Here is a 15,676-nt window from a genome sequence, read left to right on the forward strand (position 1 = left end):
TACATGCATATTTTTTTAAAACACTTATTTTATCATTATATCATTTTTTTATTCTTATTTTTTCATATGTATTCATGCCACCGAACACCATTAAAAAAATAACGGTTTCAAATTAAAATAACTAAAATATTCTTAATTGATAGATGTGTAAAAAAAAGTGTAAGGTGATCGCGATGAAGGATAAAAAAATAATTTCAAATTTTTATTTTATTTTTAATTAAAATTAATATGATTTTTATTAATGGTGTTAGGAGAACCGTTATATTAGAAAAATTTATAAAAAACAGTGTTTTATGAAGATACAAAAATAAATATCAATTTTAAGAAGTTATTTATGTTAAAAATAAAAAAATAATAAAAAAATAACTTTTTTTCTTTCAATTCCATTTTAGTTGATGGAAATTTAGCTTATTTTAAAGTTTAATTATCCAGTTATACCCTTCAAGAAACAAAGAAAATAAAGAAAATAAAATTTGTGCAAATCCTAAAAATTACATACCTCAATTAGAATTCTTGGTTCGCACACTCACAAGCGTCAAGCTTTCCTCTCAGTGCAGCACACACGTGCTAAATGTGGTCAAAAGAGTTAGATTGGGCCAGCTTTCGGTTGACATGGGCTCAGTTCGGCCAGGCCCAGGTTGGGGCCGTGCAGCTCCACCCCCGGCCCGAATTGTTTTCTTGACCGGACTTTAACACGCACTATTAAATACACCTTGTTGTTTCAATCCTAATCGAAGGGGCAAAAGTACTGCGTGGTTAGCTTACCGGAGGTGGCTGGAATTTCGAGAAGGAGAACCAGGGCGAAAACCCTGTTTCCCCCCTTGTCTTCCCCTTGTTCTTGGACTTCCTAGGGTTTCGAAAGCGGATTGAGATGGACGGAGAGGAGCTAACGGAAGAGGAAACAGCTCTCTACGATCGCCAGATTCGAGTGTGGGGCGTCGATGCGCAGAAGAGGTAATCTCTTGGACCCCTTTCTCGTTGCTCCGAATGATTTCGATTTCCTTGTTGTCCTGAACTCGAGGTTTTGTCCTTTGAATGATTCAATTATGGGTGCCTTCTTTGTTTAGGTTAAGCAAGGCTCATATACTGGTCAGTGGGTTGAATGGCACGGCAGTTGAGGTAATTTCGGTTTTTTACCTAGTTTTTAGGTCCATTGCTTCACTTGATTATAATGGAATTGTGAGTTCTTAATTTTCTTACATGATGATAAAGAGAAAAAGTAGAGAAAACCTTGCTGTTTGTTCTTGCGCGTACAATCGATCACTAGGTTCAAGTGTTCGTACGTGGCAGTTGCAGCGGCTCTTGAGATTCTACTAATTTTTTAGATTTTCGATGGTGTATTAGGAATTCAATAAGAAAAGGCAACCGGGGAATACAAAATGAAGTGGTAAAAGTAACACAAGTGGGAAAAATGTATTAGAAATGTACGTAAGGGAAAGTTAGTTTGTGTAGTGTTTTTTCCGCATGTAAAGGACAATACTTAATCCCTACAATAGGAGCAGTTTGTATTCAAAGTTGTGGAATTTTGTCTCTTGGGACTATCATTTGAATTCTTGCTTTTATTACAATAAGAGCAGTTTGTATTTTGATTCACATTCCCTTTTGATAATCATGTGATTTTATTATATTATAAATCTGCTGTTGCTTTTCAACTTGAAGAAGTGCTACTGTAAAATTGAATCTCATGCAAAGGAGTAAAACAGCTTTGTGGCACTTTGCTATTGGTCTGTTAAGACTGACCGAGTGAAAGCTGCCAACAGAAAGGAGCAACAAGAAAGTTCCACATCACTCTGTGACTGTTGCTAAACTTTTTCTGTTCGATTGCCATCTCTTAGTTACCTTTTCTCCCGTATAAAGATGTAATAATATGTGGATTTCAAAGGATATTTTCCATATATTGTTCGAATATATGTCAAATTTTGTAAGTAGTTCTTGATGGAGATTTAGTTGGAAGCAGCCATCTAAATTTCTCATAAAAATTCTTTTGTTCTTTTGGTAGTTTTGCAAAAATATGGTTCTAGCAGGAGTTGGGAATTTGACGCTGATGGATGATCGTCCAGTCACAGAGGATGTTCTTCAATCAAACTTCCTGATTCCTCCTGATGAAGCTTACTATAGTGGCAGATCCCTGGATGAACTTTGTTGCGAGTCTTTAAAAGATTTCAATCCAATGGTCCGTGTTTCAATAGAAAAAGGTGAGTCTCACTTCAGATAGTTTTGTATTTCTTTGCAGTAATTTGCTTGGGGCAATTTCATAGCATTTTCCATGGCAATTTCTGTCCCCTTGTAAATCATGAAAAATCACTTGCATTGCGCACCAAAACCTGCTTATTTAAGTGTGCTGACCTGCTTTTAGTCTATTGTAAATGTTGCTGGTTGTTGACTTCATACTTTATAGTATGTTGGCTAATTGGTTGTTTTATGTTGGCAAAGTTGTGAGTTTATAAATGTGGCTAAGACAGAGAGTGTTCTTCAAATTTAATGCATTTTTATCAACTTACACTGTAAAAGCAACTATTTAAATACATTTATTTTATGGAAGATTGTTTCCGCAAAGTTTCGTCTGGCCTTTTTGGGCTTAATTTTGTTGATGTACAATATGCTATGATTGTATATGTATGATAACTTGTTCTGCTGTAGTTTGACATTACTGTTTGCATGAGGTATAAAACAAATTCAGAAGGTTGTTTGTGAAAAAAGAGTTGTCGTAGGCTTTGAAAATGGAGGATACTTGCCATTGTTGAGTCCCTAGTCATACTGGACCATGTCAAAATTGCCCATTATCGTTATTATTTGTCATATATAAGTGGATTTTTGATATGTGAAGGAGCTTTTGCATTGTTTATCAAATGTTTGATGATTTGAGTGCCATGAGAGTAGGGGTAGCCTTTGACATGGAATTTGTCAAGCTATAATCGAGAAGCACAGAGATTGAAGGTGCAATGCTATTGGAACTACAGAGGATAATGATGCTCAATACATATTGTTGATATAGTGATACATATCTGGATCCTTAATGCAAAAGAACAAGGTAATATATGAAGATGTCTTTATGTAATTAGAGCATTAATGGTAAAGCAGAGGAGGGGCATCCAAACTCTTGAATGCATCATTTGGCTTTTGGAAGCTTTGCGTGTGACTGTTTCTGCAACTTTGAGTTTGTCAAAAATTGATTGTCATAACTAACGAATTTCCGTTGTTTTTTGCAGGTGATTTGTCACAGTTTGATGGAGAGTTTTTTGACAAGTTTGATGCTGTGGTTGTCAGCTGTTGCTCTCTTAAAATTAAGGTACGGCATGTCTCTTATTATTGAACCAATCAAATCAGGACTGGTCTTTTGACAGTTTAATTAATGTTCACTTTCTCAATGTTCACCTTCAGTTTAATCAATTATTTATATAACACCTGAAAATGTAACGTAATTGAGCTTATTTGCGTACAAGTTGTATGCTTATAGTTATTCATATGGCATTTTGATCTCTGATTTGTTTGAGTGCAACTCCCACAGAAAGCAATCAATGAAAAGTGTCGAAGGAGACCAAGGCGTGTTGCACTTTATGCAATCGAGTGTAGAGGTTCATGTGGTGAAATTTTTATTGATCTACAGAACTACACCTACATCCAGGTGCTGTATGATTATCTTCTTGATGACTATTTTTAATTATTGGCTTTGATCATGGGAAGTTGACTGAAAAATTCAATGTCATTCTGGTTGTGTCCTGCCATATAACAAAATTTGTTCTATTCCCCATTCACTTAAGTCCTTTGTTCAAGCAGGGACTAGTGTGGAATTATGCTTAATAAGCCATGACACTGCATGACTATTTTTAGTCTTATCATATTAGTCTGCATGACTTACTCAGTAAATAAACCACAGCATACCTGCTTGCTCTTTATATATTGTTTTATATGTGCCATTTGTCAGTTAATTTTCAAGGTGTTTCATTCCTCTGATTCTTTTTATTAGCAGTGCCCAAGCTAATTTACAAACATGCATAGCCGGCTTTTATGAACCAATTTGTTGGCTCCTGCAAGATAACATGTCCAATTTTTGCCTCAAATATCTCCTTGCTCATATCCAACCTAAGGAATCAAGATCCTTTATGATTATATTTGGTTTAAAAAAAATCCTTACTTCCATGTCTGTAATTGTAATGTCCTAAATTTATTCACTACACCTTTCAGCTTTGACATGATATGCTTTGCTGTTTGCAGTTTTGATGTGCTACCTGCTAAGTAGTTTGTTTGTCAACTTGTAGCCTTGCAGTTTTCTGTTACTGATTGGATCTATCGTGTCACTTTTTCTTTGAACCAATTGCTCGAACTGTTGAATGTGAACATTTTTAGTTCCTTGCAGTTCCTTCATAATCAGGTTATTGTTTGAGCCTGTATATAAGATAATTGCCTGTTAAGATTGCTTTTTGATTATCTATTTTCAGATAATATTTTAGGTTTTAAAGTTTCTGTAATTACTGTTGTTGATGTGTCAAAGGAAATCAAAAAAAAAAAGTTTAGTATGTACTATGATGAAGAAAGCGAGCTGTTTCAAACAAGTAGCGCTTTATAATTGTCTTCTCAATAGGGATTTCTATTCTGTGAACCATTTCTATGTTGCATATATACCTTGTTTTAAACATCCTTTTCACTAATGGTATTTCCTCTAGATGTTTCTGTCAAATCTCCCTTTGATCTGAAAAGGAGCTGTTTGCATTGTTTCTGTCACATTTTGGTGGAGCATGTATCACATTTTGTTTATTTATTTTGCTCATAGTTGTTGAATCTTATGCTTTGCTTGGTGAACCTAAATTCTTTGCATGGTGAACCTATTATGTGGATAAACTTATTTTGTAGTCTTTCTTAGCATAAAGAAATGCATGTAAAGTAATTAATCTCCATCATTATTGTTTTGGCAGAAAAAGTCTGATGGTACTGCTGAATGCCAACTAAAGTATCCAAGTCTCGAGGTATATCTGTTAAATGGTCATATTTGATTTTACTGCCCGCTGTTCAAAATTTTTTATGCCAATTGTCCAATACCACCCTTTTTTCAGATTTTTGGTACTTAAAATGGTGCTTATTGCTTCTGTTAGTTGTTCAATGGCTCTTCTATTTTTCCCTTCTCAATTAATATCCTCTGAACTAGTAAGTAATGCTCTCAAGTGTGATACAGTTTGGTGCTAAATATTCATGTAGCATATTCATAGGCTCTTTTCGTTCCGGAAACTACAAATAAACTCAACTTTTGGAACTGATTGGGCTCAAGGTATTGTGCTTCTGATATGGCTTGCGTTAAATGAGGCATCCTTCCTTGAGCAAATGAAAAACAGTGCGAAATTTCGATTCCCATGTAAGCCAGCTTTCGCTAGGCTATTGAACTCTTTGAATGATTTCAAATGCCTTACAATTGGGATCATATCTGTTAATATGTTTTCCCCTTTCGCATCATTCTGGATCCATCTTGTTCTGGGGTTGATGAAAAGGCTCCAAGGACCACTGTGTTAGATGTATGCCCTAGAAGCCAATCTGGCTGACATATTGTTAATTTTAGGGACATAATTTTGTACTTGACTATTTATTATTGAATAAATAAAAGGCATCTTTTTATTCATATTATTTATGTGTCTATGAATCGTCCAAAAATTAAGAATTTGAGCCATGTATCATTGGTGATTAATTTCTAAATGCTCCTGATCAATGGATCATCACGAGGACGGTGATCAATCCGATCAGTACACAGATCACTTTCTTCTAGGATGGACGAGACTTGAGTCCATAGTGTAGGGACACTGAAGTGATAGTGCAGGTACTTGTTAGAGAACAAGGGTACTGAGCGTGACCAAGACAAGAAGTCACTTGGATGTCTATCCACTCGTCAATGACTTGCTTGATGTTGCAGTAGTATGACTGGTCCTTTGACCTGCGGTGCTTCAGCTACTCACAGTGAGGTTATTGTAGTTTGACTACACGTATACATGGTCTCTAGTCATATGGGTCCTTGTAGTGTAGATTGGCTGCATTAAGTTCACTGTAGGAGTAGGGTATGCACTTACATGGAATCTATCGACCTTGATAGAAGAGGAGTGATCCTATGTGATTTGTTAGACTGAGTTCTAAGACCTTGGCCAGGGCAGTAATATAAAGTGGAGAAAGAGTTTTCCACTAACGAACTCGAGTCGAATAAATCTTGACATATGACAGACGAAGTGGTTTGACGAGTTATCCATGACCTCCGTCCTGTAGGGATCCACGATAGTAGGATTGTATCACATGATAACTGCACCTAGAGGTTCATCATTCTATTCTACTGGGTAGCCACTACATGTTGCTAGGTGTCACTGTTGGATGGTGGGACTCACAGGGATTATCTCGATGATCGATAAACTCTAATGAGTAGAGTTGGAATCGTTCCAATCCATTGAAAGGAGTTTTCAATGATATTGTGATAGAGATCATGATATATCTCACTACCAGTCAGAGTAGAACCTATGGGGTCACACACACTAGAAGTATTGACCGATCTGATGGTTGAATCGTGATTAGGAATCACAAGTAATCAATTCGATTGATAATAAGTTGAAGAAGGAACAAAGGGAATTAATTAATTGGACTTAAACACAAATCCTACTTCGAGTAGCATTCCTAGAGTCCTAATTGGATTAGGACTGGGAATCCTAGTTGGAGTAGGACTGGGATTCCTACTTGGAATAGGATTCCTACAATCCTAATTAGATTAGGAGTTTTGAATTAAAATTGGATTCCTACTTGAAGTAGGATTTCTAGAGTCCTAATCGGATTAGGACTTCGGATTCAAATTAGAGTCCTAATTAGATTAGGACTAAAATTAAATAAGTCCTAATTGGATTAGGATTTCTTAAGTCCTAATTAATTATTAATCCAATGAATCAACATGACTCCTAATTGGGTTAGGATTGAAGAGTTCAATTGAGTCATGGTTCATTCAAGTTCTAATTGGATTAGGACTAATAAAGATTGAACCCGATTGATTCATGATTTGGTTAAACCCTAATTAGATTAGGGCTAAACCATGAGAGGGAAACCTCCCCAAGCAAGAGGGGCATCAGCCCCTCTCCTTTTTGATGGGTGCGGCAACACAAGAGGGGCCGGCGCCCCTCTTGGAAAAAGGTCTAGGGCTCCTAACTTGTAGGAGCCTTAGATGCTTTATAAGGAGGTGAAAGGGGGCTGACGCCCTAATGTATGTGAAGCCCTCTTCCTTTGTGCCGTGGCCACCCTCTCCCTTTCCTTGGTTCAGCCGCAAGCAAGAGCAAAAGAAGAAGAAGGGTGGCGGCCTCCTCCTCTCTTCCTCCTTCCAACGCAGGGAGAATAAAAGAAGGCTGCAGGCTTTGTTCCGCTTCTCTCTATTCCTCCTTCTTCTTCCTCCTCTCAAGCACAATCAAGGGTTGATTGAAAGAGAGGAAATCAGCCATCCAAAGTTGTCTCTGCAAGGGAGCTAGCACCCCGGGGAGACAAGGAAGCTTTGATCGGTTTCTGCTTCGTGTGGATACCTGTAGAGGCCGGGCACTTGAACGGCTTCAAGCGAACCTTCATCCTAAACCACGAACTTCAGTTTGCGGTGATCATCTACCCGCACAAGGTGAAGATCTGATCTTCTAAAGGTTTTAAAAATTTTTAATCCTTATCTATCTACGAACGGTTTTTGAACAACGTTCATGTGATGAACGGTTGATCCCGCACATGCCTCTTCCGCTGCATCTGAATTTTTTAAAATTTCAGCGGCATGATCGGGGTTTTCTAACACACTGCTCTATAGTCTATACACTTAATGACTGAATCTTGTGGAGGCAAATATTATGATATTTTTAGTGATTTCGTTGTTTGTGCTGTTTGAATACTTGTGGCATTTCAACGTCGCATGCTTTTACCATCCATTCATTTAGAATTTAGCATAATTAAGGTTTTTTTTATTTTCACAATTGCACATAATATCATGAAGGTATATATAAAGTTTTTGAAATGGTCTGTTGTAAATGCTTTGACTGAAGTTGCGCTGCTACTGTATGAACCTAACTTTTTAACCCGCTAGTCTTCCTGGTCAAACCTTTTTGCAGTCAAGTCCTGGTTGTATTCTTAGTCTTATCACTTGCCAAGGAAGTCCCAGTTAGCAATTAAATGTTTTTGCACTTAGTGATCCATGAGTTTAGCTCCCATTTTGATCTTCTCATCGTATTTATAGATCAAGTCAAGGCACTCTTTTATACTTCTTAAAACATGCCATCGACGGGAAGCAAATCTTGAAGGAGTTCCAGTGTAGTAATTCTCACGATTGCTTGCATTGAATGTAAGGTTGTCAACATATTGGAAATGGTTTGTTGTCTGATCCCCTGTTGACCTTTGAATCCTTAGCTCCACAACTTTGCCCTGACAATTAATTTATTGAAGATCTGCTTCTGCTTCGCTGAGCTTTGCAGAAGTGGGAGATGAGTTTTCCCTTCCAATGGCTTTTACTAAATTCAGAAAATTTTCAGGGGACTAGTTAGCTGATATCAAATTTGTCGTAATGTGATATCCAGCTAACATATTACCAACCAAAATCTCTTCATTAAAGATCTTCATTAGTGTTGTACTCAATTGCAGGAAAGTATGATTCAGATTTATTTAATACATCCGCTTTGAGCATAAAAGTTGGCCATAATGTAAATTTCCGTAATAATTTTCATTCGCCCTTGCAGGAAGCAATTTCAATACCCTGGAGGGATCTTCCAAGGAAAGTGAGCAAAGTGTACTTTGCCATGAGAGGTCTGTATATGTCTTATTGCAGCATTTGTGAATTGCAACGCCATTGTAGCACATTCCTAACTCTAGTAGTGTTTAAAGAGAACTAGAAACTTGTGAAAATCTATCTTTCCTTGAAATCTTATACTTCGCACAGTTTTTGCTTGCCTCTTCCAGTATCTTCTAGTAAGCTAATACTGAATGCTTACTCACTCTTAAGAAGCAAGTTGAAACACCAAATGCTCATTTTATTGTACAAGCTGTAGCTCATAAGTTGTTTTGCTCAAGAAATAGTGATGCCATAGGAATTTGTTGTGGTACCCAGCAGCTTGTGTCACACTGCACTATCTCTGTGCTAATGCTCTACAAGCTATCACCAGGCAGTGTTAATGCTCTAGCATGTGAAGTTTAGTGCAAATTTGAATTGCAGTTCTTTTGTTGGAATTTTCTATTAATTCTGATTATTTGGGTATTGTCCGTTCCTGTGCATGGTGTACCACAACTTGTCATTGGAACTTAAAAAAGAAAATTTAAAGTGTCTTGCTGTCATTACATAATTAATTAATTTCATCATTAGGTAGTTCATCTGGGTTCCAGTTTACTAATCAGCAACACCAGACACTTTAAGATGGGGAATTGAGGTCCTTAGGATGTTGTTCTTCGTGTGGAACAACAGTTACAATGCCAGACTGAGATTTGATGCATACATGGTAGGGTGATCTAATGGGAAAATATCACTGCCTATATCAATATTTCCTTTAAAAAAATCTATTGGAGAGTAGTGTGGCCTATGAAATTTGAAACTTGCCTTGTAGTTTATCTGATAGTATCATTAACATTACAACAAGCCTTATCCCCTTTTTGAGCAAGACACCTCATATACCATATGTCTGTGTCTGCATGCATCTGTGCATGCATATACCTTATGCCTCCTGTCAGAGTTTAGAAACTTCAGTTCCTTATTTGGCACTTGATATGATTAAGATTTGTAGTGTCAATTGTTGCAATAGATTATCTTTCAATAGGACAAGCCAAAAGTCTAGGCTGATTGTTTATCCTCCAGTGTGAATGGGACTATAAAGTGCCAAGGACCTTATGTCATGATGTCTCATTCGCATGTCTTAAAGTGCAGGCACTTTGAGAGAACCTGAATGTCCAACTGTCACAAGGTTCTAAGTTCATCTTCCACCATTTTTATCCTACTACATAATATTAATACTCAAATTCATTGTCGTATCTTTTATCTTGAAGGTGATCGGATTATGAATGTTGGACAATTTTTATTCTTTCTCAGTGATGATTTTTAGCTAACACACCTATTTTTTTAAGTGGGTTGTGGTGAGTGTTGATAAATAAAGTGACCAAATGAAGGCTTGTATGCTAGGAAAAATGGAAGAGATCTAAATGCTTGAGGTGAAGTGACATCCTAAACCCTGATGTAAATCCTACCTCTGAGTATAAGACTCCATACGAGTCCTCCACCCCCTTCTATCAATGTTCATTTTTTGCAAGAATGGCATGTCATGGGTATTAAAATTTCTTTATAATGGCCAGTGACACCTCTAATATTGTTTGCAAAACTCTGGTGATTGTCCAAGTGGATGCCACTCTCACTTTGTCAAGGTTAGGGAGAGCCACCTTTGGTGAAGGAACCTTTTCAGCTAAGTCCCTAAATTCCTTCTTTTATGTGTTACTTGACAACTTTAGATCATCCATTGTTGTATATGACTACTCGTTTATGAGTATCAAAATCAACACTGCAAGTAAATTGGGGGTAGCAACCATATAGATGCCCTCTGTTAGTGCTGACGCCTGGCGTTATTTAATCTGTTTCATGTTACATGAGGTTGAGCGGCAATAAGAGGTCAATGAATGCTGCTATATGTTTTCATGCAGTGATTGAAAGGTTTGAATTGTCTGAAGGACGCAAACCTGGAGAAACTTCTATTTCTGATCTTCCTTTAATTTTGAGGCTGAGGAAGGAACTGTGTGATGCTCAGGTAACATGGTTGTATTTTCCCTTTTTTTAAAAAAAATATAGATAGTGTATCAAACAGCACTAGATAATTTTGACATCAAACTGCTAATCGTTGACAGTCTTTGAGTGAGTCTCATGTCCCAGTCAGCCTTCTGGAACGAATGCTAGCAGCTGGAGGAAAAGAGCATCCTCCTGTTTGTGCAACTTTGGGGGGAGTTCTTGGCCAGGTGTGGTTGAATTCTTTTTTTGCAGTACTTTTATTTTTGTCTATAATCTCTTTGTTTGTGGTTGTCCCTGAAACGGAATACATATCATTGTTCTTGGTTAACAATACTAGCATGTTAGATCTGTTCTGTTTACACTATTTCTATACTTTGTAGCCTTGTTAGTTATTTCCTGCCAATATAGGGGATCTCCATGGGTGCCTGCATGTAATTTTCCAAATTAGGGATCGTATATTATTTGTAATTGTGGTCAAGTCACCCAAGATATAGATTTGATGGGATCTGACCATGAAACCCAGCAAAAACTTCCAAACTAGCAGTTCCTTGCTAGGGTCAACTTTTAACCTTTCACCTATTTGAAACCTGGCTAACTTTGTTTTGTTCTCCATCAATAAAGTTGCTAGATGTTTCAAAAAAAAATTTAGTTAATTAAAAATGTCTGTCAATTGGCAGTTATGATGTGACTGGGCCATCAGACATTTGCTTGACATCTCTTTTACTAACATAACCTATTACACCATTTTCTTCCACTTTTTCTGTTCTGATTTTGACCAGTACGACCACATTATCCTTTTGGTCTTTTTGTTCAGATAATGAAACTTGAATCTGCTTTGGACGTACCTTTCCACCGTCCAACCTTTTTCCGGTCTTACTTAGATTTTGAACTTAGGAAGACTTTCCTACATATATTATCTTCCCTCTGTTTGTCACACATCTAGTGCTTGTCTGTTGGCATTATGTATGTGCATAAACTTCTTGGAAAGTGTATACTTTCTAGTTTTGTAGTCCTTGTGTCATGATAAAATTTTACAAGCAAATGTTCACATTGAACCAAATATCCTATTTGTTAAAAGTCTCTTATTGATATATCTAGATTTCTCTAGTGATTCATAGGGCACGATCATCTAAAAATAGATTTGCTAGTGTAACTCTAGATTTGCAATAATTAGAGTGCTTAATTTGATGATAATGGATCTGAATAGCCTTTTCAGCTCAACTATATTGTTTTGATGGGAATACTCTTGTTGATTCTGAATCTACTGAATATTTACTTTATATAATTAATCATCAAATTGAAAAATTGGCAGGCACTTTGCTTGAAATTTCTATGGGAAGATAGACTTTCTGCTGCATTTTGAGTGTAAACACATTATCTATTTTTGCCATGCTCACTTGTGGTTGTGTCCATGTTAACCATGCTATAAATTATGAGATTTATGTAAATTTAACCTTCATGTGCGTTAATAAATCCAAACTCAAAATTCTGCAGAGATAGTTTTCTTTAAGATTCAGTCCTTCGTTAAGGATTGGAAGGTTTTTGTGAAGAAGGGGTTGTAATTTTTGTTGGGGTTGGAGGTTGCAGTCTCCCATGTTTTTCCTTTTGTAATAGCAACCCTCCTCTTACTTCTTTTCTTCTCTCTTTGAAATTCTTTCTTTTGCCCTCAATAAATTCGGTGGGCTCCTGCCAACCCCCACCATGCCCCCCCAAAAAAAAAGAAAAGGAAAAAATAAAAAAGCAATGGTTGATCTCTACTAATTTAAGCAGGTCATAACCAAGGGAGTGTTGAAGTTATGACCAAGTTGTGATAACCCATTTTTATTTTAGTGCCAAAAGCTATAAGGGACTGGACTTTGTTGATCTTTTCATATATGCTGATGAGGTAAATCTTGAAAAAGAGGGATGTCCAGGCTATGATTTATCTGGTTATCAAAACAATATAGTATGTGTGTATTAAAGCATCATGGTTATATTAAGAGACCATAATCCATATATCAGCATAACAAAATTTCAGATAATTTCTTCATCAATAGAAGGTCAACATTCATGAAAAAAGAAAGAAAGCCCTTTCCCTCATTCCTAGATTCATCTTGGAAGTATCTAATGTACATCTGCAAAGTATCCTAGGCATATCCAGGAAGTATCCAAAGCTTTTTAAATATATATATATTAAATGATAGGATACTTAAACAAAGTAGCTGACACATATTCTAGAAATATTCAATAAATATCGGTAATTGATATGTATTATATGTAGACACGGCATGCAATTTGAAGTAGCTATGCTTCCATGGCGCCTGATGAATGGGGCTAGTTGCTGGCCCTACCTGAAAATCAATTATGCAGAGGCAAAGATCAACAAGATCAATCAAGTGGAAGGGTAATTGGTACAAGGAATTTTTTTGGGAGAATTTGTACAATTATCAAATATTCTCTCATGCTAGCAGGTTTCAAATTTTTTACTTGATAGTCAAGTAAATTATTTTCTTGATTTTTTCCACTGAACTGATATTTAAGTTCCAAAGCAATGGTTTAGAATAAAAATGTAATAATTTGTCCTTTTCCTTACAGCCTTGTATTTCCCACTTTAATATGCATCAGTTAAAAAGAAAGCATATATTTAAACAAAATTTGGATGCCCATCATGCCCATCCACCAAATGTTAGCTGCTGTCGCTCTGAATTTTTTAAGAAAAAACAATTTGTTAATGAACTTCATGAAATGCTAACTGCGAGTAAGCTATGCTTAAGGATCTGAGCTTCACAGCCTCACAGACATTGCATATGCAAATCAGCCTGCGTAAGAATGTTCTTTTATTTTATTCTAACATTGGGTGGCCATGTCACAGTCTCAAAGAGTTTGTGTATTCTAGTAGAAATATCTTGCTTATAAAGTGGTTATATGAATGATTTTTGTTGCTTTTTCTGATGAAAGAAAAGCAGAAGAAAGATTCTAGTTGCCATATCTGTTGCACATTTTTAAACTGAAATGCTTGTGCAACATCTTTTTATTTATCTACTGCAACATCCATTCCCCAATTGAATTTTGAACATCTTAGTTCATTTATCAATTTGTTTTTGTTGGCAAAAAGCAACTTTTGATAAAGCTGTTTGCATCGTCATCTCTTATAGACTATGGTCATCCAGTTATTGAAATATAGCCCATGTGACAGGTGAGCCATTTATTTATTGGCTTGCAAGTGGCCTCTACACAAAATAGTTGGCGAAAGGAAAGGCTTACTGAAACCTGTTCCTGTTTATCTTCATCGGCCTGGTTCTTTATTTTCCTTTGTAACGCTTTGAATCTTTCGAACCAACAAGTTCAAAGTAGCAAGGAAACACTTTCCTCAAACTGTACACCTAGAGTTATAAAATATCATAATGATAATATTGGATTGGAGATGAGGAATTATAGAGGGTAGGGAACCAGGAGATTAGGAGATTGAAGCTAGCATGGTGATTGATAATTGGATTACTGAGAAGATAGATAGTGGTCTAGAAACTATTGGTATAAGATTCCCTTGGAAGTAAAAGGTTAGCATTCATAAGTAAGTCAACTCGCATTTACTCTAAGGCCTTGCTTGGCTTGTCATTTAAGCAAAACTTGGAATAAGTTCTATTCCTTTCTGTTCTTCTATATTCTGTTTTATCATGTTTTTGTAATAAATCTGAATCTTTTGTTTAATTATGAATTTGAATCAAAGTGGAATGGTTGCAAATGCTGTTTGATTGGATAGAATACTTGATATAGGATGACCTTTTGAAAATTGAGATGAGTGAAGCCTCTCCAATGATGGGAATAGAGTTATTCGGCTGCCCCCTGCCAAATAGTTTTGTTCGGGTTATGATAGTTATGTACTCATTGACTTAATAAAACTGTTGGCTGAATAAAAATATTTTGTTGTCGTTTGGCTGAATAAACCCCTTATTCAGCACTTATGTCAAGTTTAATCACAAACCAAACAGAGCCTAATAGCATGGAGCTAGCTTGTGAATTGTGCAGATGCTCTGTCGTATGATATTAGAGCTTATGTGCACCCTTCTGCAAAACTGTCCTGGCACCATGCCTGTATGAAATTGCAAACCACCTGCAAGTCTTGGCTGGCATTCTAATTTACCCTCATTGTCGCCATGCCATTAGCAAGGGTATGGTGTGACCCTTGATCTGGATTCACCTTATAGTCAGTATAGTTGCACAGAGATACAGTTTCTTGTAACATTGTCAGTTGTCTATCATATGCATATCTGTTCATTCTTACGTTGCTTGTAAACTGAATAGTTGCTGATGGAATTTATTAGGAAGTGATTAAAGCAATCTCCGGTAAGGGCGACCCGCTGAAGAACTTTTTCTTCTTTGATACTGCTGATGGAAAAGGCATAATAGAGGATATCTCCAACTCTTCTACAAGCTGATTTCTTTAGTGTGATGAGGCGACATCAACACATGCTTGTCTAGCTGAATGTCTAAATTATATTAGCAATCAACTATTAATTCAGCACTAATTTCTGGAGCGGATTACTTATTTTCATAATTGTAGCAACCATTTTCAAATGTTATTGCCTACCTTAGTTATATATACCCAGCTGCTTATGATATATTCTGCATCTTGGAATGGGAAGTGCTGTTACCTCTTAATTGACAAGTTATTGAATTGGAACTTTTATATTGATCTACTGAAATCTGAACTGCAATTGTTGACTGTGTTTCCAACAAAGCTAGTGTTCTTAATGCAATGACCATGAGCTGCTGAAAATTGAAAAAATTAAGTCCCCATGTTGAAATGTGTTCTTCAAGACAAAAACATAGAATAGAATGATTTGTGGTGGCTTCATGTAGGAACCTTGTGATTGGTACTATGTTTCTTGTTAATTATGATGAGTTTTTTGTGAATATATCTGCCTTTTTTGGCTGTCTCAAACAGTAATTACAATTGAGATTATTCAC

The 15,676-nt window shown here is 36.4% G+C and overlaps 1 protein-coding gene across 3 annotated transcripts; it reads left to right on the forward strand.

The window, feature by feature from the left end:
- The first annotated feature begins 708 nt into the window (after nucleotides 1-708).
- LOC103721214 (SUMO-activating enzyme subunit 1B-1-like) lies at nucleotides 709-15,411 on the forward strand. 3 transcript variants are annotated; one of them, XM_008811330.6, is made up of 10 exons: nucleotides 709-954; nucleotides 1,068-1,119; nucleotides 2,000-2,195; nucleotides 3,210-3,289; nucleotides 3,509-3,625; nucleotides 4,914-4,964; nucleotides 8,709-8,775; nucleotides 10,648-10,751; nucleotides 10,849-10,956; nucleotides 15,031-15,411. In XM_008811330.6, exons 1-10 carry the CDS (start codon nucleotides 872-874, stop codon nucleotides 15,142-15,144), a joined length of 972 nt encoding a protein of 323 aa, XP_008809552.1. In that variant the 5' UTR covers nucleotides 709-871; the 3' UTR covers nucleotides 15,145-15,411. The 3 variants fall into 3 exon arrangements, with proteins under 3 accessions (XP_008809552.1, XP_088575723.1, XP_088575724.1); XM_088719597.2 differs by lacking the exon at nucleotides 15,031-15,411 and adding an exon at nucleotides 12,990-13,110; XM_088719598.2 differs by lacking the exons at nucleotides 10,648-10,751; nucleotides 10,849-10,956; nucleotides 15,031-15,411 and adding an exon at nucleotides 10,350-10,630.
- The last annotated feature ends 265 nt before the right edge of the window (nucleotides 15,412-15,676 follow it).

Source organism: Phoenix dactylifera, chromosome 4 (genome assembly GCF_051530095.1).
Source record: "Phoenix dactylifera cultivar Ajwa chromosome 4, Ajwa_hap1_PhDact_Kaust_v1.1, whole genome shotgun sequence".
Classification (NCBI taxonomy): domain Eukaryota; kingdom Viridiplantae; phylum Streptophyta; class Magnoliopsida; order Arecales; family Arecaceae; genus Phoenix; species Phoenix dactylifera.